This window comes from Trichechus manatus, unplaced genomic scaffold (genome assembly GCF_000243295.1).
Source record: "Trichechus manatus latirostris isolate Lorelei unplaced genomic scaffold, TriManLat1.0 scaffold00117, whole genome shotgun sequence".
In the NCBI taxonomy this organism is placed as follows: Eukaryota; Metazoa; Chordata; class Mammalia; order Sirenia; family Trichechidae; genus Trichechus; species Trichechus manatus.
Window position 1 is genome coordinate 763,197 of NW_004444053.1, and position 25,771 is coordinate 788,967.

Consider the following 25,771-nt stretch of genomic DNA (forward strand, 5'->3'; position numbering starts at 1 on the left):
AATAAAGTTGAAATACATTTTCCTAACTTTGTTTGAAATTTCTAAAACAGAAAAGTTGAAAAATAACACAATAGACAGCCATAGATAGATTTTTAAAAAAGCATTTGAGAGTCAGTTGAGAGTCATCATGCACTTTATCCATAAATACTTGGGCTTATATCTCCTAAGACAAGAACATTATGTCTTTTATAACTGCCATACGCTTTCAATCCAGACTCCATCCAATCCAGGATCACATATTGCATTTAGTTGTCATGTTTCCTTAGTCTTCTGTAGAATAATTCCTCCAACTTATTGGTCTTTTTTGACGTTCACATTTTTTAAGACTTCAGGCCAGTTGGATTTGTCTGATTGTTCCTTCTTGAGTAGACTCAGAATTTTTGGTAAGAATTCTCCATAGGTGAATGGTGCTAACTTTGCCTATAACTTTGATCGTAAGGATCAGCACAAGGCTGGTTCCTATGAATTGGAGGTTAAATATACTTCCACTTTCCAACTTCCCTATTTACTTCTAACATCAGCTATTCCACAGCACTCTTTTCTCTACTGGGTTCCATAATTTGTTGCAACATCCACAAAACTCAAGGAAACACCATATCTGTGATAGCAACTGTAATGTAACAGAGAAGGATATAAACAGAGAAAGATATATGAAGAAATGAGAAGGGTAAAGTTCAGGAGGGGTCCCAGTATGGACCCTTAACATCTTTAGGGAACCTGCTTACCCTTCCCAAAAACTGATGTTCATTCTCACCCATCTGGGAACTTTCATACAGGAAACTCAGTGACATTACTTGGTGGGCTCAGTTGCTGGCCACTCTTCTCAGCAGACGCCGCTGTTGGCTGCTCCTCTCAGTGAGCTCTTGGCTCCTTCCAGCCAGCTCCAGGCCTGCTTTAGGCCGACTCCAGCTCTAGACTGATGTCATGACGGCTCTTGGCCAGCCTTATTTCTAGGTTGACATCATGACAACTCTGGGAGCAGAACTGCTGTCAGGCAGCCCCTGCTGAGGGTGCCCAAGTTCTGTGTGCAACCTCCTGCTTGGGAGCACGTGAGCTCTGCAGGCCACATCAGCCCCATGCTGCCACCTCTGCTCTGTGGGCCACTTCAGCCCCACAGTGCTACCTCTGCTCTGTGGGTCGCTTTGGCCTTGTGCTGCTGCCTCTTTTCTGCAGGTCGGGCCCCACTGCTGCTTCTCCTGTTTCTCCCGGTCACTGCTGACTGCTCTGCTTTCTACCAGGGTCAGCTTTCCATTAGTGTTATAGCTCTTTTTCAGTGTTACAAATCTTTAGTAGCTCTTATACCAGGTCTGGGAGGGTCTCAGCACAGTGCCCTTGTGTCCAAAGGACATACTCCCGTCCCAGCTCTCCTAAATCTGGAGGCTCCAAAACCTCTGTGTTTCAGTTGTCTGTACGGGCCATTTCTTGTCAGTTTCAAGGCAGTGTCTTCCGAGGCAGATCAGAGCCCAGCCAATCCTCTTAGCCAGATTAGAGCCCAGCCAATCCTTGATTACCCAGGAAATGCCTATCAACTCAGGTATTGTCAGTTACCAGGCAAGGCCAGGCAAAAGTACAAACCAGGGCTTTGAGCCGGTTAGTTCCTGCTGAGAATTTGCATTTCCACCCCAGATACACGAATCAGAATCTACAATTTAACAAGATCCTCAGGTGATTCTTACATATAATAAATTCCGAGAGCCACTGCTCTACTAATAGAAGCCCTTGTGGCGCAATAGTTAAAGTGCCCAGCTGCTAATCAAAAGGTTGGCGGTTCAAACCCACCAGCTGGTCTGGGAGAAAGATGAGGCAGGCTGCTTCCATAAAGATTACAGCCTTGGAAACCCTATGGGGCAGCTCTGCTCTGTTCTGTAGAGTTACTGTGAGTCGGAATCTACTTTATGGCACTGGGATTGGGTTCTGTTAGTGGTTTTCGGAATTGGTCCCTAAGCAGCAGCATTAACATTGCCTAGGAACTTGTTAGAAATGCAAATTCTCAGCAGTGGTTCCAACCGGAATGAACTGTTTGCAAGCCCTGGTACAAACCACCAAGTTTACACTTACCCAGGAAATGGCAATCAATTCAGGAAATTCTCTCCCAAGTTGTTTTTTTCCACAAACCCACAATTAAAAAGGTCATATAAGGGAACCTTTAGCACTGCAATAGGTGATATTGTGGCATATTATCAGTTTGTCCCCTTATTGGTAATGTTAATTTTGATTCCTCCATTTCGTGGGTACCTTTTGCCTTTATAATTAAAATTTCCCTTTGTAATAAGCTGTGAGGTAGTATTTTGAGACTTTGTGAATATTCTGTTTCCTAACAATCTTTCATTGATTTTAGTATTCACTGATGATTCTTGCCTAAATCAGTTCTTATAATGTGGTTACAAATGGTGATTTTCTAATTCTGTTATCCTTTCTACATTTATTAGTTGATATTCTTCTCTAAAAGCATTTCCTTTGTCCCCATTACTTTTTTTTAATCTTACTATGGACTTATATGGAGCCCTGGTGGCACAGTGGTTAAGAGCTACAGCTGCTAACCAAAGGGTCGGCAGTTCAAATCCACCAGCTTCTGCTTGGAAACCCTATGGGGCAGTTCTACTCTATCCTGTAGGGTCGCTATGAGTCGGAACCAACTCGCCGGCAACCGGTTTACATATTTTTATTTTTAGTCATTGTATTATAATCTGTCACTGATATTCTTTTTGATGCTCAAATTACTTCATATTTGGTCAGTGGGACCCTTCGAGCCATCTCTGTGTCTGTGTTTTTGATGTGACCTCACTTTTCTTTGACCATTTTCTTTTAAGCACAACAGATGTTCCAGACTCACTTTTTATTATACATCCATTGTGGAAATGTTCCACAATCTATCCAACTAGTCTGTTTTTGGATATTTAAATTGCTTCCAACATTTGCTATTATAAATAATAACTCAAGGAATAACCGTGTGTGTGTGTGCGCGCGCACGGTGTGTGTGTGTGTGTGTGTCTGTGTGTCTGTGTGTCTGTGTGTCTGTGTGTAGATACATATATTTTTGGTGTAGTTGGAGATGTATCTTCAGTGTAAATTCCTAGAAAGGGATTTACTTGGTGAAAGGATAAATGCATAGTTTTGTGAGATGTTGCTGAATTTCTCTCCATCGACATAATGCCATTTAGTCCTCCCACCAGCAATGTTTAAGTGCCTATTTCCCCATACCCTCATTTGTAGACTGTGTCTTGTCAAGTTTTTAAATTTTTGCCAATCTGATAAGTGAGAAATAGTATCTCAGTATAGTTTCAATTTGCATTTCCCTTATGGATAACGTTGGGTCTTTCACATTTTTAAAGGTTATTTGTATATCTATTTGTGGACTGTTCATGTCTTTTTTTCCTCCTATTTCTTCTATTAGGTTTTAGCCCCTTTTATGTCTCAATTTTTAAGTGATCTTTATATATTAGAGGAATTAGCCCTTTATCTGTGATATATGTTGCAATTATTAGAATACAAATTTTAAACTTTATTTCTGTCACAGGAATTCTGGCTTTATGCATATAATTAAGGAATTGGAGGTTGGGGTTCTGCTGTGTCCTCATCTGTACCATTTCATTATTTTGATTTTCTGAGTCATTTAAATTCAGTTTATTTTTCCACTGTGAAAGGGAATTACTAAAATAATCATGTAGTAAACAATCAATTTGAAAAGTTAATCAAATTCTTTATTTACTAAGATTTCATGAAGGAGTCTGATATACCACATAGGTGGAAACATGCATATTTGATTTTCATGGCACTATTTTTTTTTAATATTGTGTTTTTAGTGAAAGTTTACACAGCAAGTTAGGTTCTCATTTAACAATTTCTATATATATTTAGTGGCATTGGATACATTTTTCACACTAGATCGGCTTTCTCATTATTTCCATTCTGGTTGTTCTGTTTCCCTTAATCTAGCTTCCCTGTCCGCCTTTACCTTCTTTTCTTTTGTCTAGGGAAAATGTTTACTGTTTGATTTCATTTAGATGATTATTTAGAGGAGCACAGTACTCACAGGTGATATTTATTTTATGAGCCAGTCTGTCGTTTGACTGAATGGTGACCTCTGGGAGTGGTTTGAGTTCATGGCACTATTTCTGATTAATACTGTCTTTTTTGGATCTCAGAGGGAACAAAAAGAAAACGTGAGATCCTGATTTTTTTTTTTAAATAATTTAGAATCAAATGATAATTTTTCATTGAAGTGAGAATATTAATGAGAATTTGTCATGTGCTATGATTGTATTAAATATGAATGTTTCTAGGAAATAATAAATTACCAAGAACTGCTATCTCTGTGTTTCAGGTTTTGACAACAATTCGTTCAGGACACCGGGCAAATATATTTAGTGCAAAGTTCTTACCATGCACAAATGATAAGCAGATCATATCCTGCTCTGGAGATGGGGTAATATTTTATACCAATGTTGAGCAAGATGCAGAAACAAACAGGCAATGCCAATTTACGTGCCATTATGGAACTACCTATGAGGTATGGTATTATGATTATATATATATGTAAATGTATTTGTATAAATTAGTGTATATGTATCTATAGATGTGTGTACATAGGTGTCTGTGTGTATGTGTGTGTGAGGGGGCAAAGAAATGATGAAGACAGAATATCTAGATTTTCGCAAAGCGTTAGATCTCCCTTTCATCTTTTTACCCTCATATCCCCAGGCAGCCACTGATCTTCTTTCCATCACTGTAGATTATATTTTCTTGAATCATATTTAAATGAGATTATATAGGCAAAGCATATGTACTCTTTCTGATTTCCTTTACTTACCATAATTGTTTGAGATTCATTCATGTTTCAATTATCAATGATTCGTTCTTTTTATTGCTGAGTGGTATTCTATTATATAGACATATATTTTCTTTATATTTCATCTGTTGGTGGACATTTGAGCTGTTTCCAATTTTATCAGTCAGGGTTTTCTAGAGAAAGAAAACCAGTAGGAGATACATCTACCTATCTTCATAGGTAGGTAGGTAGGTAGGTAGATATTAATAAAGAGATTTATTTTAAAAGAATTGACTCAAATGATTGTAGGAGCTGGTTGTTCTGAAATCTGTAGGGCAGGCTGGCAGGATGGAAACTCAAGCAGAATTTGATTCTGCAGTCTTGAGGTGAAATTTCTTCTTCTTTGGGAAACCTTAGTTTCTGCTCTTAAGGCCAACTGACTGGATGAGGCCCACTCATATTATCGAGGATAATCTCCTTTACTTAAAGTCAAGTGATTTTAGATGTTAACTGCATCTACAAAATACATTCACAACAGCACCTAGTGTTTGATTAAATAACTGGGTAGTACAAAATTTGTATATTTTCACCAAAAAAAAAAAAAGATCAAGAAGGGAGAGGGTTGACATGTCGTGGGGTTGTTAACCAATGTCATAAAACAATATGTGTACTAACTGTTTGAGAAACTATTCGTTCTGTAAATCTTCACCTAAAGTACATTTAAAAAAACAAAACAAAACTGGGTACTGTAGCCTACTCAAATTGACACATTAATCATCACATCAGTTTTGGGCTGTGACAAATAAAGGCTATTGAACATTCCCCGAAACATCTTTGTGTAGACATTCATTTCTCTCGGGCAAATACCTAAGAGTGAAATGACTGGGTCATATGATAACTTTAACTTTTTTTTAAGATACTGCCAAACTGTTTTCCAAAATGGTTGTACCATTTTACATTTCTGTCAGCAGTGCATGCATGAGAGCTCCACTTGTTCTGCATCCTTGCCAACACTTGCTTTGGTCAATCTTTTTCACTTTAGACATTCTCATAAATACGGAGTAGTATCTTTTGTGCTTTAACTTGCATTTGCCTACTGTCTTACGATGTTGAACATCCTTTTCATGTTCTTGTTGTTTTGAGGGTTCTTTATTTGTTCTGGATATGTCCTTTTAATCAGGTATGTGATTTGCAAATATTTTCTCCTAGTCAAATGGCTTGTCTTCTCGTTTTCATAACAGTATCTTTCAAAGAGAAGTCAATTTTTTCAATTTTTTTTTTTTTATTGATCATACTTTTTGGTACGGTGTCTAAGAAATCTTTGTTTAACCAAAGGTTGCAGATATTTTCTCCTAGAAGTTTTATAGTTTTATGTTTTACATTTGGGTCTTTGAAATATGGCTTGCGCTTCATTAGTTTGCACGTGGATATCCAGTTGTTCCAGCACTCTTTATTGAAAAGACTATTCTCTCTCCACTGAATTGCCTTTGCAACATTATCATAAACCAGTTGACCATATATGTTTTTGTCTATTTATGGACTACCTGTTCTGTTCCAGTGATTTATCTTTATGCCTGTACCACACCGTCTTGATTACTATAGCTTTATAGTAATTCTGAAGTCACTGGGGTATGCAAACAGTTAATGTGCTCAGCTGCTAGCTGAAAGGTTAAAGGGTCGAGTCCACCCAGAGGTGCCTGGGAAGAAAGACCTGGCTATCTACTTCCAAAAAATGAACTATTGAAAACCCTATGGAGTACAGTTCTTCTCTGACATACATGGGGTTGTCATGAGTCAGAATCAACTTGATGGCAACTGGTATGGGTTATAGTAACTCTTGAAGTTACTTAGTATAAGTACTCTAACATTATTCTTCTTTGTCAGAGTTGTTTAAGCTATTCTAGGTTCTTTGCATTTCCATATGAATTTAAGGATCTTGTCAGTTTCTGTTAAACATCCTACTGAGATTTTCCTTGTGATTAATTGAACCTATATATCAATTTAGGGCAAATTAACAACTTAATATTCCAGTCCATAAACGTAGTATATCTTGCCTTTATTTGGGTCTTCTTTAATTTTACTCAGCAATGTTTTATAATTTTTAGTGTTCATGTCTTACACATTTTTTGTCAGATTTATCCTTAAGTATTTCCTTTTTTTTGGGTGGGGAGTTTTATAAATGGTATTTTTTTAAATTTCTATTTCTGATGATTTGCTAAAATATTGACATACAATTTATTTTTATATATTGATTTTGTGTCTTCCAGCCCTGCTAAACTCACTAGTTCTAGTAATTTCCGTTCTGTGGGTTGTCTTTTCACTTTCTTAATGGTGTCCTTTGAAGCACTAATGGTTTTAACTTTTATGAAGTCCAGACCATTTACGTTTAATGTAGTTACTGATTGTGTACAATTTACATCTATAATTTTGCTGCTTGGTTTCTGTATGTCCTGTGTCATTTTTGTTCCTCTCTTCTGTGTTACTGCTTTCTTTTGTGCTAGATATTTTCTAGTATTCAATTTTAATTCCCGTCTTGTTTCTTTTACTATGTATTTGTTTTGAGTTATTGGCTTAGTTGTTCTGGGAATTAATTACAATGAACATCTTAACATGAAACAAAATCGTGTAGTTTTAATTAATTACAATTCAGTTTCAATAGTATACAAAAAACTTTGTTTCAGTATACCTCCTTCCCCTCCCACCTGCTTTGTACTACTATTGTCATCTTTGCCACCAATTACATCTTGATTCATTTGTTGTTGTTGTTAGGTAAGCTGTCAAGTCAATTCCAGCTCATAGCGACCCTATGTATAACAGAATGAAACACTGCCATCCTCACAATCGTTGTTATTCTTGAGCCATTGTTGCAGCCACTGTGTCAGTCCGTCTCATTGACGGTCTTCTTTTTCACTGACCCTCTACTTTACCAAGCATGATGTCCTTCTCCAGGGACTGGACCCTCCTAATAAGATGTCCAAAGTACATGAGACAAAGTGTTGTCATCCTCGCTTCTAATGAGCATTCTGGCTGTATTTCTTTCAAGACAGATTTGTTCATTCTTCTGGCAGTCCACGGTATATTCAGTATTCTTCACCAACACCATAATTCAAAGGCATCAGTTCTTCTTCAGTCTTCTTTATTCATCATCCAGCTTTCACATGCATGTGAGGCAATTGAAAACACCATGGCTTGGGTCGGGTGCACCTTAGTCCTTAAAGTGACATCTTAGCTTTTTGAAACTTTAAAGAGGTCTTTTCAGCGGATTTGCCCAATGTAATGTGTTGTTTTCTTGACTGGTGCTTCCATGGGCATTGACTGTGGATTCAGGTAAAATGAAATCCTTGACAACTTCAATATTTTCTCTGTTTATCATGCTGTTGCTTACTGGCCTAGTTGTGAGGATTTTTGTTTTCTTTATATTGAGGTGTAATCCATACTGAAGGCTTTATTCATTATAAACTCATAAATATAGTTTTATAATTATTGCTTTCTGCCATTGTCTCTTAAATCAGATAGAAGAAAAAAGCAATTACAAAAAAAATGCATTTATACTGTCTTTTATATTTACCTATACTGAAAGGTTGGTGGTTCAAACCCATCATCCACTCCACAGGAGAAAAGTCCTGGCAGTCTGCTCCCATAAAGATTACAGCTTAGGAAACCCTATGGAGCAGTTCTACTCTGTCCTATAGGGATCTAGTGAGTTGGAATTGATTCAGTGGCACAGAACAACAACAACGACTACCTTTACCAGTGCCCTTTATGTAGTGTCCATTTGATATTCTTGTAGCTTACATATGCTAGTGCTGAATTGTCTTCAGTTCTTGTTTATCTGGGAACATCTTAAATTGTCTCTCATTTTTGAAGGATAGTTTTGCTGGCTCTAGAATTTTTGACTGACATTCCTTTTCTTTCAGCACTTTAAATATGTTATCCCGCTGTTTGCTGGCTTCTGTGGAGTTTAATGAGAAGTCTGTTATTAGTCTTAGTTAGGGTTTCTTATATGTGTTGAGTTCCTTTTATTTTGCTGCATTCAAGATTTTCTCTTTGTCTTTTGTCAGTTTGGCAATAATGTGTCCAGATTTGGATCTCTTTTAGTTTATCCTACTTGGAGTTGGTGATTTTCATGAATACATAGATAAATATTTTTCATCAAGTTTGGGAAATTTTCAGCCATTATTTCTTGGAATATTGTCTTTGTCTTCTACCTTCTCACCAAAATCAAACCCATTGTCACTGAGTCAATTCTGACTCATAGCGACCCTGTAGAGCAGAGTAGAACTGCCCCATGGGGTTTCCAAGGAGTGGCTGATAGATTCGAACTGCCAACCTTTTAATAGCTGAGCTCTTAACCACTGCACCACCAGGGCTCCCTGCCTTCTTGAGGAAGGTTAAAATGTTAGGAAAGGTTCTAAAGTAATGCAGATTTCTACAGCATATTATTATAAAACATTATTTGTTATCAAAACATTAATTGTAATAATTAGAAATTTGTGTTGATAATTTCATTTTATAATAGCATTATGGTAATGCAGCTCATAATTGTTTATTTTTAGAGTAAGGAAGTGAAATTTTACCAGTTTGTTTATATAAATGTTATCAGGGAGTACATAGTCCCAATAATTTGATTTGTAGATAGTAGTATACAAAGTGAAAAGTCACTTTTTTACTTAAAGTCGTCAAAGCTGAGTCAGCAACAAAATGAATATTTCTTTAGCACTGCTGGCTTGTTTTGGTAGAACTACTAATTACATCTCTCACAAATACAAAGTGAGCCAAAAGTCTTATTTTTCTTGAGCCATGCTCTCTACTCGTTTGGTCTGAGTGTACTTGTTACAATTTTTTTTTTTGCAGGGCATAAATCTTGCTATTCCGTATTGATTGAAAAATTGATCCTATAGAAATAAAGGACATATTTGTATTTAGGTTTGTAGAGAGTTCGAGGGCATTCAGGGCTGTTCAAGGAAAAAGATATGTCCAGAGGATGACCCAAACAAAAAAAACCAAACCCATTGCTGTCGAGTCAATTCTGACTCATAGTGACCCTATAGGATAGAGTAGAACTGCCCCATAAGGTTTGCAAAGAGCAGCTGGTGGATTCATACTGCTGACCTTTTGGTTAACAGCCAAGTTCTTAACCACTCTGCCACCAGGGCTCCCCAGAAGATGACAGTGTTGCACAATAAGGTATTCATTGGGGTGGACGGGTTGACAAATCGCTTGCAGGAGGTGTTCTCCTACAGCAGGAGGTGTTCTCCTACAGCAGGAGGCCTTTTAGAGGCAGGTGGCCCAGGGAGCCACCAAAAGGGGAAGAGAGCAAGGAAACACCCCTGCAAGAGAGGAGAGAAAAACAAGGGGCTTATGTGTGTCTAGGCGATGTCCCTCTGCAACAAGGTGTTGAGTCTCTGGGTTAGAGAAGTCTTACGGGCATCAGTGGCTTTGGGTGTTTTTAACTGCAAGGGTTTTCTCTTATCTAAGGCTAGCAGATGTTGGATGCCATTTTGTGGAGTACGTGAAGCAGGCAGGCTCTAAATAGCTAAAAATCTGTTTGCTTGGGCTATACCTAAAACAGTTGCATGTGTAAAAATTTGAGTTTGGTGCCAGTGGGCTTTTTGGTGTATTTATATAACAAGGTTTAATAGTTTAAGAGTGATTCTAAAAAAATTTTTAGAGGGTTAATTTATCTTCTTAAATCATTTCAGCATCCCACAATTTTCTTAAACATTATTAGAGAAGAAAATTTTATATTTATAATACATCTGTAAATTCACATGCAGAAAACTTAGAATTAGGTTTTAAATAATTTGAACAGATGACCTGGAGAATCTTTCTTGTCCAAGGTATTAAAAGTTTATAAATTTAAGGAACTTTTTATCTTAAGTTATATTGATTGCCTGCTTCAAAGTAATGGAACATTAATTCAACAATTATTCTATTTGTGTGGTACTGTTTTGAATCATGGTATAAGTCATAAATAATTAAAACTATTCTTAGTTTCGTTTACCTTAATCATTGTGTAAAATAGTAACAATATTTTTCTAAGCCATTTGTTTAAATGTTCAATAAGAATCATACTTATGTTTTTTATCTTTAGATTATGACTGTACCAAATGATCCTTATACTTTTCTCTCTTGTGGTGAAGATGGAACTGTAAGATGGTTTGATACTCGCATCAAAACTAGCTGCACAAAAGAAGATTGCAAAGATGTAAGAATCAAATTTTTGTACAAGTGATGCAGAAATAATTAAGGTTATGGTTGAAATTTGACAGTAAGTTACCTCTGCACTGTGAGATTATATGTGGATTTTTAAAATTTTTGTTTTGCTAAAATATTCAATAACCATGTATTTTATAATCACAGTTTTTTAAAATTAAAATGTTAACAGTGAAATTAGGAAACTTAAATTTTAATTGTACATTTTAAACATTTATGAAAAAATTTTAAATTATTCATTAAACCCTCTAGTGTTATAAAAACTGGAAGCATTTGCCAGTGTATCCCACTTACTCATGGAGACACTTTTGGCTTATTAAATACCAGTGATAAAAGCATGTGGTAATTTAGTATCCTTTTTCCTTGTGCTTTAAACTAAGAATTATGTATTACCTTGTTTTTTTGTTTTTTAAATAATGGTATATCATTCTGTCAGCATGCTTATTCAGGCTTTAGCTCACCTCTCTAAACATGTAACTTCACTATCAGTTTTCTGTTTACATTTTTTATAGAATTTTAAACATGAAAAATCATTTAAACCAGTAACCCCAGACAACTAACCCCGTGTGATTTTCTCTGTCGTATGTTATTTAGAGCATAGTTGCTTTATCGCAGATCACTTTGAAGTAGTAAATAAAAAGTATTCTTTAATACATTTTTACTGAAAGTTAAAAAATAATAAAATAATCAGTAATAATGTGTTTAAATGCTTGCAAGTTAAACCAGTAACTCTTCACTATTATGATTTAGGGGAAAAAAAGATTATATAGTTGAAACAAGGAAGGCAAATAAAACAAAAAGTAGGAATTGAGACTTTTTTTAAATGTACAAATTTTAAGTCAGTCTTTATGTGATAGACGTAGGTATGCATGCGTGTGCATGTACATACACAGTGAACAAAAAGGAAAGCATTGAACTGAAGGCAGAAATAGGTTTAAAATATTAGATTGTTTATTAGGGGCATTTGGTATAACTATTTCTTAGTATGATAGGTATTAAAATTTGTTTTACCCAATTATTTTAAACTGTACAGTGTAGTAAATCTTAAATTTTGCTTCACTATACAAAAGGCCTTTGAAAATAAGAGTGAACGCAAAGCTAATAAGAAATAAATGACATTAGTCTTTGGTTTATTGAACTTCTGATTTTTTTATATATAAAAGGGAATAGATGCAGATACTATAAAGAAAAGCTGGTAACCAGAGTAATCCTTAATTAGTAAATACTTTTTGAATGATGATAGGAATTGGTGAATGAATTCTGTGTAAGAGGAATAGTGTTCTAAGGTTAATTTTATAAATAAAACTTAAGGTGAATGTAATTTTAAAATAAAACTGTACTGAGAAGAGTGAAGAGCTAGAATCAAAGACAAACACAGAGTTAACTGAGTGCCTAAAGGATATATCTTTAGGATGGCAGCTCTTACATTTTTTAATATTTCTACAGAGATAAGTAATGATATTATAGTAAATCCTGTGTTTTACAGTGTTTGTATATGTGTGCATGTACTTTATTTTTGAACCAATAAGGAGAAAGATCTTACAAGTTAAAGAAAATGTAAAATTTTAGAATCAGCGAATAATATGTTTGGTCTATTTTAATAGCAACAATTATAATTAAAATATTATTAGTACTAGATAAAATAATCATTAATACTTACACACAAAGGCAGATTATATCTGTCTTTACTAACAAGTAGACCAATACGGCAGGCATTTCTAATGGTGTTAGTGACTTAGTGACACATTACATACATAATGTAAGAGTTTTTTATATTTTCTAAAGATATTCATTCTTTATGACTATGAAAATATTTAGCAGGTGTTTCTGAGAAATAGTTCAAATTTCATTAATTTATCATCTTAGCAAATACATTAACGGTAACTAGTTTGGAAAAAGGGTCTAAACTCTGTAAATAAAAATAATGGAGGCAGTGGTGGTTCAGTGGTAGAATTCTCGCCTTCCATGTGGAGACCCTGGTTTGACTCCCACGCAATGCACTTCATGTGCAGCTACCATCCATCTGTCATTGGAGGCTCGTATGTTGCTATGATGCTGAACAGGTTTCAGTAGAGCTTCCAGACATAGATAGAATAGCAACAAAAGGCAATCTGTTTCCAAAAATTAGCCAATGAAAACCCTATGGATGGACAACAATGGTCCAATCCACAACCGATGTGGGAGTGGTACAGGACCCGGCAGTGTTTTGTATAGGGTCGCCATGAACTGGAAACCAACTCTACAGCAGTTAAAACAACAATAATGTAAGTAATGGGTTTCTTGAATTATTCATTACCAGCTTTTTGCAGCTGCTGCTGATCTAGCTCACTTGCTCAGTTTTTAATTTTATATCTTGGAGTAATTTTTATTTTTTCCTATTTGGAGATTTTTAAAAGATAATTTATTTTTTCTTGTCATTGTTGAGAAAATATACAGCAGAACATATACAAATCAACAGTTTCTATATGTACAGTTCAGTGACACTGATTATATTCTCCAAGCTGTGCAACCTTTCTCACTCTCCTTTTCCAAATTGTTCCTCCCCAATTAATATGAACTCACTGCCCCCTAACTTTTCTATCTAATCTTTCAAGGTGCTGTTGTCAGTTTGATCCCATAAAGCCCTGGTGGCGCAGTGGTTAAAAGTTCGAATGCTAACCAAAATGTCAGCAGTTCAAATCCACCAGCCACTCCTTGGAAACCATATGGGGCAGTTCTGCCCTGTCCTATAGAGTCACTAGGAGTCGGAATCAACTCGACGGCAGCAGGTTTATTTTAGATAGTTGTCAAAAGAGCACAATGCTCAAAGCAGACATTCTTTACTAGTTAAGCTAAACTATTGTTTGGCTATAAGAAGACTTCAGGGGATATTTTTGGTTTAAGGTTTAAAGATTACCTCAGGGCAATAGTTTTGGGGGTTCATCCAGCCTCCATGGCTCCAGAAAGTCTGAATTCTATGAGAATCTAAAATTCCGTTCTGTATTTTTGCCCTTTTGATCAGGATCCTGCTATAGAATCTTCGCTCAAAATGTTCAGTAATAGTAGCTGGGCACTGTCCAGTTCTTCTGGTCTCATGGCAGAGGAGGCAGTTGTTCATATGGAGGCAGTTAGCCATCCATGCATTAGGATGTTTTTTGAGCTACTCAAATATTGGTTGTTTTTTAAATCTCTACTTAAGCTTAGTTAGTATTTCCAAATGTATTTTCTTATTTTAGTTGGTTCATAAGGAAAGTATACAATAATTGTATTAGAAATTATGAGTCATATAATAAATATAAAGAAAAAGATTTTTCCCTTGGGTGATAAACTTCTAAGGAGGAATATTAGCTGAAACGATTGTGATGCAAACCTGAAAAATAAAAGAAAACCTTATTCCCCTCCCCCTCACTCCACATTGTCATGCTGACTACATTAAAATTTTTGAGAGGGATTTTTTTCTCCTCATTGAATGGAAAATGTTTTAAATATAGTGTCATTCCTACTGTATAACTCTATGTAACTGCTATTATTGTATCTTTGATAGGATATTTTAATTAACTGTCGACGTGCCGCCACATCTGTAGCTATTTGTCCACCAATACCATATTATCTTGCTGTTGGTTGTTCTGATAGCTCAGTAAGAATATATGATCGACGAATGCTGGGCACAAGAGCTACTGGTAAGAAAATATGTATTACAGACAACATAATACTCTATAAGTTCAAAAACTAAATCTTTGTGACATGTTTACACCTTTAAAATTTCTTTACTTTGTCATAAAATTCAGGAAATAGAATGTGTTTAAACAATATGAATTATTATGAAAATAGCGTTTCACGACGTCTTTATGAACCTGTGAGGAAATACTTGGCAGTTTATCACTTTAAAATGTTGTAGCACTTAGCTTTCCTAATTTTTCTTAACCATTTTTCAATCGAAGGATAATGGTAAGTATGGTGGAGAGAAAAGTTGGAAAGAACAGTGACGTGGGCATGTATTGATCTGTAGCATATATTTATGCCTCTGTAGCCTAGTTAATGATGCTGCAGTCCTGAATTTGTATCTGACTTAAAGCAGTTCATTTTCTCCTGATCCATTGTCAAATCAAACCACTTCTGAAATAACCAACTCAAAGACAAGTAATACCGAACCTCCATTAGCGTATATCATATATACATTCATATATACATATTTGATGGTGTTAAGAATAAAGGTAAGCTTGGCCAGAGATTAACAACATTAGTAAAAATGCCAGAAATTATTGGAATGGGACGACCAGAAGGGCTCTTTTTGAACTGTGATTTAGTTCGTTTGGATATGTATGTTTAAGGAACACAGTAGTAATTCAATATGAGATTGTAGGCGTAATTGTTTCTCAACAGATGAGGGTACAATTGACATTTTGGGCAGGACAAGACTTCCTTCTGCAGGATTATACAGCTCTGTGAGATTCTTAGAATTTGTCATTACTGGATAGCCAGGACACAAAGTACCAGTTGTACGCCTCCCTATCGTACTGTATTACCTGCTAGTAACTCTGGTTGTGAAGGCTGCCAGAGTTGATTAAAATTATAATAATATATATAATATATATAATATATCCTCACTTTTACAATATACTATATTATATCCTAAAGATATAATGACAATCAGAAATCTAAAAATAAAAAATAAAGTAAAAGGTGAATAATCTTAAAAGGATATTGTACAATTTTATCTAGTATGCTAATAAATATCAGCTTTCCTATTTATATTATAAAAAATTATATTATCTTAATTTGAGGGTAATTTTTAGAGATGATTCAGTGTGACTAATAATCACAAATAATTTTAGTTTATTAAAGAACTGATATTTCCAATAAATCATTTACGTAATCTGGAATTCCAGAAAATTATGAATTTTGTTTGGAAATATGATGCCATTATACTGTATCCTTTTTTGTTTTGTTATAAAATCTGTTGAAGAAGGAACTGCTTCTAGATGTAGAATGTGATAGCCTCGATTTATATTGCTACATTTAATTACTTAGCTCATAATTCACACTGTTTTTAAAATATTTTTCTTTTGAAATATTATACATTTAAAATAATTTCTTGTTTTCTTATTAAGGGAATTATGCAGGTCGAGGGACTACTGGAATGGTTGCCCGTTTTATCCCTTCCCATCTTAATAATAAGTCCTGCAGGGTGACATCTCTGTGTTACAGTGAAGATGGTCAAGAAATTCTTGTTAGTTACTCTTCAGATTACATATATCTGTTTGACCCAAAAGATGATACAGCACGTGAACTTAAAACTCCTTCTTCAGAAGAAAGAAGAGAAGAGGTAAGTTTACTCAAAACTCATGTTCTTTATTCAATTCAGAAAATATTAATGCAATGACTCCTGGCATCCAAAGGGCTTTAAAAGCCCTAATTTTTGAAACATTTATAGTCTAGGGAACAAAGGCATGAGACAACACGGGATAATGTAAAATTAAGGATAAGTTTCTGGAAAAAAGTCTTGAGAACTGTTTGTAAAAGAAAAGTAATATATTTAACTGCAAAATGTTTATTTAACTTTATGGATGCACAACAGCAAGCAAGAAAGATCCACAATCCTAACACTGTGGAAAAGACCTTTAAAATAATAAAACATGTGACGTATAAATTTTCAAGAGACTAGTTTATGTCCTTTCACTGATATGATTATTTGCCATTTACTATTCACCTGACAGTAATCCCTCCTTCCTCAATTATGCCGATCATTCACAATTCTAAACTAAGGACATAAAATATTATCCCTAGGTACATTTTACAAAATAGATGAGTAAGTGGCGAAAAAGGTAGGTTAAAGTAGATAAAACCCAAAACCAAACCTGTTGCTGTCGAGTCATTTCTGACTCACAGCGACCCTATATAGGACAGAGAAGAACTGCCCCATAGGGTCTCCAACAAGTGGCTGGTATATTCAAACTGCTGACCTTTTGTTTAGCAGCCGAGCTCTTAACCACTGCACCACCAGCGCTCCAAAGTAGATAAATCTATTGAACAGTAGTTGAATGAATTTTTGTCACTAAAATAACTATCCAACAGTTACTTTTTAAGTTATTTTATAAAAGATAAAATTCAGAAATAATATATCCTTGACTGTACTTAGCAGTAGAAAAATGTTTGCTTTAACCTGTTAAGCTTCTTACCCTAACATGTTTTTCAGTTTGGCTTTCTTAATCAATTTGTCCTGTGCTTTCATTCTACTCCAGCTTGTAAATGTTGTTTGAAATGGACCATTGATTCTTACTGTTGGTGACTTTTTGATACTGACTCAGTGCCTATTAGTGAACACATTTTAAAGGTTACTAAAGAACAATAACCATACTCAGTGCCTATTAGTGAACACATTTTCAAAGTTACTAAAGAACAACCACCATTTTGTAATTCTTAAATCCAGTTCTTGTAATTCTGTGTTCAGAGGGCTGTAAAATTAGAAAAAAATGTATCAAGATTACTTTAAAAATATGTCTTGGGATTTTCAAATGTGGACATTTATTTAAATAAATTAGGAGTCTGATAAAAAAAAAAGGGTATGTTTTTGGTGGTTAATGACAGCTGTATATGAGTTTATTGGTCCAGTTGAAAACATGAAATCTGCTGTGTCATTCTGTTGTTGCCATGTAATTTCCCCTTTAGATAAGGGCTTAAGTAAGGTTTCAAACAAACTTTGTGACTGTTACATAATGAATGAGTTGGAAATTCACAAACATTTAAAGTGGGCCAACAAGCTTTAATACCACAGAATGTTTCACCAAAAAATGTTTATCAGTTACAGTGAGTGAGACTGATTCATGAACAGTTGTTTGCTTTTTTCTGGAAGATTTTTTTCTTGGTATTCTTTGCTGAATTAACTAAACTAAGAAGAGTAATTCTGAAGATGAATTAAAATTATAAAAATAAGTCATGCTTATTAAAACAGTTTAAAGGTATATATAGAAGTTACTAATCTGTTCTGTCTCTTTATCCCACTGCCCGCTCTTTCAGTATTTTATACTAAATCCTTTATACTAAATGAAAACAAGGTTTTCTTAATTCACCAAATATTTATTGAGCGCCTACTATATACCGAGTCCTATACTAAAGATTAGAAAATCAAGGATGACTGTAACGAAGACATGGTCCCTTACTCAAGGAATTTATAGTCCAGTGGATATACAGATACAAATAAAATGTGTGAAACTTATAATAATAGAATTATATATAAGGATTATATTTTATAGAAGAGAGGAGGGAGTAATTGATTTTGATTGGGAATATTAGAAAAGACTAAGCAAGTTGAGCTTAATCAGGATTTTAAAGCATGAATAGAAGTTTGCTATATGATTTTTTTTCTTAGGTTTCCACAATATTTTTGTAGTTTCTCAACTTTGTGGGTCTCTTTATTTCTTCATGTCTTTTAATAATGTCTCTTTAATATGTCCCCTTCTTTAGTATATCCTCTGGTCTTTTCAGGTTTTTTTTTCCTCTTATATTCCTTATTTTTGTATCTTTTTTTTTTTTCTCTTTTTATTGTCTTTTCACTCTTTTCCTCCAACATCTTTATGACATTTCTCCATCTGCTCCCACTCCAATATTGGACTTCTTCGCTGAACCGATTCTCTCATTTTCTCCTGGTCCCCCATGTAACTTGTCCCTAAAAGTATACCCCAAATCTAACCACTTCTTGTCACCACCACTACTACTGCCCTGATCCAAGGCACCTGTATATCTTTTTAGATTATTGTAGTAGCTTTCTAACTAGTACTTCTGTTCTTGCCCCCTACATTCCTTTAGCTACACAGCAAAGTGATCCTTTTAAAAAATAAATCAAATCATGAAACTCATCTGATCAGTACTCTAAAGTGGCACCGCATCTCACTCAAAGCAAAGCCGAGGTCTTTACATTGGCTTCAAGGCCTCATATCATATGGTCATCATTAGTACTTCTACTACTCTCCCTATTGTTTACTCTGCTTTAGTCACATCTACTTAACTTACTAACTCTGACAGACCAAGTATGCTTCTGCCTTAGAGCCTTTGTATGTACTCTGCCTAAAATATTCAGGTATCTGGATTTTTCCTCTTCTTCCCTTACCTATTTCAGATATTTGTTTGTGTCACCTTATTGGTAAGGCCTTCCCTCACCACTCTATTAAAATTGCAGCCCTAACACTACATAGTAAGTTATGTGTTATTAAGAAAAATAAAATAGAGAATGGGGATGGGAATATTGCTTCTCTATTTTTCTTTATAACACCACTTTCTATATATAATTTACTTTTTTATTTCATGTATTATCTCCCTTTGTTGTTATTGTTAGGTGCCATCAAGTCAGTATAGTGACCCTATGCACAACAGAACAAAATACTGCCTGGTACTGCGCCATCCTCACAGTCGTTGCTGTGTTGGAGCCCATTATTGCAGCCATTGTGTCAATACATCTCTTTGAGGGTCTTCCTCTTTTTTGATGACCCTTTAACTTACCAAGCATGATGTCCTTCTCCAGGGAATGGCCCCTCCTGATAACATGTCTGAAGTATGTGAGATGAAGTCTTGCCATCCTCGCTTCCAAGGAGCACTCTGGCTGTACTTCTTCTAAGACAGACTTGTTTGTTCTTCTCGCAGTCCATGGTATATTCGATATTCTTCACCAGCACCATAATTCAAAGGCATCAGTTCTTCTTCAGGCTTCCTTATTTCGTGTCCAACTTTTGCATGCATATAAGGTGATTGAAAACATCGTGGCCTGGGTCAGTCAGGTGCACCTTAGTCCTCAAAGTGGCATCTTTGCTTTTCAACACCTTAAAGAGGTCTTTTGCATCAGATTTGCCCAGTGCAATATGTTGTTTGATTTCTTGACTGCTGCTTCCATGGAAGCAGATCTTAACCATACGTAGACATAATATGGAAAATTTGTGGGTTTTTCTATCTCCTGTTATTGCTGAAGATGTAGGGAATTTTTTTCTTTGTTGTTTGATATGGTTTCTAGGAGAAATGGTAAAATTTACAACTATCACGAAGTTTCTATCAAAACCCTAGTAAATTCTGAGAAAAAAAACTAAAGTTATTTAAAAAATTAATAAAAAAAAATAGACTGACTGACAGAAAGGGAGAAAATGTTTTTAAGTCATGTATTTTATAAGGCCTAGTATCCAGAATATATAAATAATTTTTACAACTCAACCATAAAAAAAGAAACCAGTTAAAAAATGGACAAAATATTTGAATAAACATTTCTCTAAAGAAAATATACACATGGCCAGTAAGCATATGAAAAGATGTTCAACATCATTAGTCATCAGGGAAATGCAGATCAAAACCACAGTGAGATACCACTCTTACACATTACCATGGCTATAATTAAAAACAAAGGACAATAACAAGTGTTGTTAAGGATGTGGAGAAATTGGAACCCTCATACATTGTTGGTGGGAATGTAAAACGTTGTAGCTGATTTGGAAAACAATCTTGCAGTTCCTCAAAAACTTAAACATAGAATTACCATATAACCCCGCAATTCCACTCCTTGAGAAATTCCCAAGATAACTGAAAACATACGTCTGTGTGTGTATTGTTGTATGTATGATGGAATACCAATTGAGATGTTTCAACAAACGGATGCAGCACTGGAGGTGCTCACTCATATATACCAAGAAATTTGCAAGACAGCTACCTGGCCAAATGAGTGGAGGAGATCCGTATTTGTGCCCATTCCAAAGAAAGGTTATCCAACAGAATGCAGAAATTATTGAACAATATCATTAATATGACAAGTAAAATTTTGCAGAAGATCATTCAAAAGCAGTTTTGGCAACACATCCACAGGGAGCTGCGAAGAAATTCAAGTCAAATTCCAAAGAGGACATGGAACGAGGGATATTGCTGATGCCAGATGGATCTTGGCTGAAAGCAGAGAATACCAGAAAGATGTTTGTGTTTTCTTGACTATGCAAAGGCGTTCGACTATGTGGATCATAACAAATTATGGATAACATTGCAAAGAATGAGAATTCCAGAATACTTAATTGTGCTCATGAGGAACCTGTATATAGATCAGAAGGCAGTCGTTTGAATAGAATAAGGGGATACTGCATGGTTTAAAGTCGGGAAAGGTGTGCATCAGGGTTTTATCCTTTCACCATACTTATGCAATGTGTATGCTGAGCATATAATCCAAGAAGCTGGACTATATGAAGAAGAACGTGGCATTAGGATTGGTGGAAGACTCATTCATTAACAACCTATGATATGCAGATGACATAATCTTGCTTGCGGAAAGCAAAGAGGACTTGAAGCACTTACTGATGAAGATCAAAGACTACAGCCTTCAGTATGGATTACACTTCGACATAAAAATCCTCACAACTGGCCCAATAAGCAACATCATGATAAATGGAGAAAATGTTGAAATTTTCAAGGATTTTATTTTACTTGGATCTACAATCACCGCCTGTGGATGCAGCAGTCAAGAAACAGACAACGCATTGCACTGGGCAAATCTGCTGCAAAAGACCTCTTTAAAGTGTTCAAAAGTGAAGGTGTCACTTTGAGGACTAAGGTACACCTCACCCAAGCCATAGTATTTTCATTCATCTCATATGCATGCCAAACTTGGACGATGAATAAGGAAGACTGAAGAAGAACTGACACCTGTGAATTGTGGTGTTGGTGAAGAATATTGAATATACCATGGACTGCCAGAAGAACGGACAAATCTGTCTGAGAAGAGGTACAGCCAGAATGTTCCTTAGAAGTGAGGATGGAGAGACTTCATCTTATGTAATTTGGACATGTTATCAGGAGGGACCAGTCCTTGGAGAAGGACATCATGCTTGGTAAAGTAGATGGTCAGCGAAAAAGAAGAAGACCCTCAACGCAACGAATTGACACAGTGGCTGCAACAATGGGCTCAAATATAACAATGATTGTGAGGATGGCGCAGGGTTGGGCAGTGTTTCATTCTGTTGTACATAGTGTCGCTGTGAGTTGATGGCACTTAACAACAACAGCAGGTGAAAGCTTGTCCACAAATGTTCATAGCAGCATTATTCATTATTAACAAAAGGTAGAAACAACCCAAGTGTTCATCAGGTGATTAATAGATAAACAAAATGTGATATACCCATTCAATGAAATATTATTCAGCTATAAAAAGGAATGAAGTGCTAATACATGCTACAGCATGGATGAATCTCAGAAATACTATGCTAAGTGAAAGAAACCAGCTACAAAAATGCCACATATTATATAATACCATTTGAAAGGACCAGAATAGGCAAATCCATAGAGACTGAAATTAGATTAGTGGTTACCGGTGGCTTGAGGGAAGAAGAGCTAGGGAATGACTGCTGATGGGTACTGAGTTTCTTTTTAGGTAGATGAAAATGTTCTGGAATTAGATCGTGGTAATTGTCGCACAACTTTGTGAATATAATTAAAACCCATGAGTCGTACACTTTCAAAGGGTGAAATTTTTGTGTGTGATTTATATCAGTAGAAAATGTAAAATATAAAGGGAGTGTTCAAGAGTGTCAGCTACCAGAAAAAGGTCAAATAAAATAAGCTCTAAAAGGTGCCATTTGACTTAGCAATTAATTATTGAGTATATTATTGATCATTTTTATCATTGTTCAGTGAATTTGGCAATTGATCATAGGTGGCCTTGATGAGAATGATTTCACTGTAAAGTTGGGAGTGAAAGATTGACTACAGTGGATTGAGGGAGGAGTAGTAGATAAAGATATAGTGAATATAGACTTTTCTCAAGAAGCTTGACAAAGGGAAGGCAAAAGAAAGGTATGTAGCCGAAGAGGAATATGAAATTGAAGGATTTTGTTTATTAAAAATGATAAGAAGCATTAGCATGTTTACGAGAAAGAAACCGGAGAGAGAAAGGGTACAAGCAGGTGTAAGAGAGAAATAATTGTTGAAGCAAGATGCTTGAAGATATTAAGTATAGGCTGTTAGCATCAGCTGATATTTATCATCATTATGAATACTGTGTAAAAATTAGTTCAGCTTCTGTGTTTCCTCATTGTCTTTCATATTTTGAGCTAGCATCTCACTTGCATACTTAATAAAGAAAATAGAAATAATCTGTTAGACTTTAAGTATGCTGTTAAGAGTTGAGAGCGAATGAGTATTGTTTTAGACTTACATAGAATCTACTTTATCCTCATCGTTTAGTTACGGCAGCCTCCAGTTAAGCGTTTGAGACTTCGTGGAGATTGGTCAGATACTGGACCCAGAGCAAGACCTGAGAGTGAACGAGAACGAGATGGTAACTATACTTTGGTCAGCTATTTTTTATGTGTGTATAGTTTTTAAAAACCAATGTTTTTAGCTTGTTTCCACTATTTACACTATTATAAACAATGCTGCAATGAACATCTTTGTTACATATGTACCTTAGCAATGAACATCTTTGTTATGTATGTACCTTAGCATACTTGTGCTGGTGTATCCTAGGATGACTTTCTAGAAATAGAATGGCTGGGTCATTGTATAAGTGTTTTTTAATTTTGATAGTTATCAAATTTATATTTACTAATTTATATTAGTATGTACTAGTTTATATTCTCACTGAAAGTGTAAGAATACCTGTTGCTCCATAGAGCTTCATAATTTTTGCCTTTCTAGTACATATAACGGGAAATAAAAACTTAGTTTCCAACCTGAGAGTTTTATAAAACAACGAAACCAAACACGTTGCCATTGAGTTGATTCTGACTCATGGAGACTCCATGTATTACAAAGTAGAACCGAGCTCCACAGGGTTTTCTTGGCTATAGTCTTTTATGTAGAAGGAGCCCTGGTGGTGCAATGGTTAAGTACTTGGCTGCTAACTGAAATGTTGGTGGTTCAAACCCACCAGTCGCTCTGCGTGAGAAAAGACAATCTGTTCCTGTAAAGATTACAGCCTAGGAAACCCTATGTTGCAGTTCTGCTCTGTCATATAGGTTGCTGTAAGTCTGAACCAATTCCATGGCATACGACAACAGTCTTTATAGGAGCAGATCACCAAGCCCTTCTTCGGTGCCTCTGGTTGGGTTTGAACTGCCAGCCTTTCCACCACCCAGAGACCTCTGAGGGTGTTATAATACCACAGAATTTTTGTTAAAGTTTTTTTTTTTTTTTTTTTTAAATCAAGTGCCTTTGACAAGCATAAGAAACTACAGTGAAACCTGTGAGAGCTGGAACTTGATGACACTGCCTTGTTTTTCTGGGTCTCACAAGTTTTCTGCCTTTGACAGAGTACAGTCTTACCCACTTTTTCTATCACTTGTTTTCATGGAAAATATTTGAGTTTTCCTTCTCTGACAGGTTTCTACCTTACACAGGTTCCTGCTTTTGCAGGTTTTACTCTGTACTGGGAGCTTTAAGATGGCATACTTTAAAATAGAATTTATCTTTGTATATTTTATTAACTCTTATCTGTAGCTAAAATCTTATTCTAGCGACTTCTGAAAACTCTTTTAAGATCAAAAGCATATTCCCTAATATTTTATTCTTGGTATTTTTTACTATACATATTTAAATATATATCTACATTACATAGAAGTAATAAAGTGTGAAGTAAACTCTGATTTAACAGATAACGCAAGAACATAAATGATACTTGTTTTAAAATTATAATTGTAGAATATAGTTGTCACACTTTAATCTGATGTCTTACTTTTAATTTGAAAATGCCCTCAAGAGAAAACTCATTTACTTCAAAGAGGAAAAAGAGTGAGGGGAGAGACAAAACACTTTCTGGTTTCATTTAAGTTCAAATACATGGAATTTTCTTACAGTGAATGATAATGAAAGTAAGTTAAGGAAAATTGATATAAAAACATATAACTATTTTGTATCTATGCTTAATGATAATGTTTTAATGAGACCATAAACCTGTCGCTTAATCTGTTCAATTTATAATTCTTGCACACTTCTTCGCTGGCACTCTTGAAACTAAAGATGTGTGTTGGAGTAGGTGTAGGAGTGGGGGAGTTTCTAGGAATAGGCAAAGATAAAGGAGTTGTGAGCCCTGTTCTCAAGGAACTCACAATATAATGGGAGAGGCACTCATGTAAACATTTACTGTAAAATGTGATGATAGTTTTAATAGATTTATATATGTCTATATAATTTAGGCAATTTGATTTAAAAAAAGATTTTCATTTTAAGGCCTTCAAATCTAGATTTTTGCATTATGGAAAGATACTGACTTACTGAAAGCACTGACAAGAACTCTGTTGTCACAGGAGAGCAAAGTCCCAATGTATCATTAATGCAGAGAATGTCTGATATGTTATCACGATGGTTTGAGGAAGCAAGCGAAGTTGCACAGAGCAGTAGAGGACGAGGAAGATCTCGATCGAGAGGTAATTTTTTTAATTAATTAAAGTTATAGAAAGGTGACAAAAAGTATTTATTTATTTTTTGAAGTGTACTTCAGGTGAAGGCTTACAGAACAAAGTTTCTCATGAAACAGTAGTATGCATATTGTTTTATGACATTGGTTAACAACCCCACAACATGTCAACCCTCTCCCTTCTAAACTTTTTTTTGGTGAAAATATACATGACCAAAGATACACCATTTCAAAAATTTCTACATGCACAATTCAGTGACATCGACTATGCTCTTCCAATGTGCTGCTATTGTCACTTTAGTTGAAGGCTTGCAGAACAAAATAGTTTCTCATTTAACAGTTAGTACACATATTGCCCTATGACAGTGGTTAACAACCTCACAACACATCAACACCATCATTACTCAACCTTGGGTTCCCTATCACCAGCTTTCCTGTCC

The 25,771-nt window shown here is 35.3% G+C and overlaps 1 protein-coding gene across 5 annotated transcripts in view; it reads left to right on the forward strand.

The window, feature by feature from the left end:
* The window catches only part of DCAF6 (DDB1 and CUL4 associated factor 6), a 211,588-nt gene that overhangs the window by 62,195 nt on the left and 123,622 nt on the right, over nucleotides 1-25,771 (forward strand). For all 5 annotated transcript variants that reach the window (XM_023738429.1, XM_023738425.1, XM_023738426.1 and 2 more), the window contains 6 exons: nucleotides 4,325-4,510; nucleotides 10,863-10,976; nucleotides 14,508-14,643; nucleotides 16,075-16,289; nucleotides 23,162-23,255; nucleotides 25,222-25,341. In XM_023738429.1, the coding sequence (XP_023594197.1) occupies nucleotides 4,325-4,510; nucleotides 10,863-10,976; nucleotides 14,508-14,643; nucleotides 16,075-16,289; nucleotides 23,162-23,255; nucleotides 25,222-25,341 (865 nt within the window). The remainder of the gene's footprint in view (nucleotides 1-4,324; nucleotides 4,511-10,862; nucleotides 10,977-14,507; nucleotides 14,644-16,074; nucleotides 16,290-23,161; nucleotides 23,256-25,221; nucleotides 25,342-25,771) is intronic.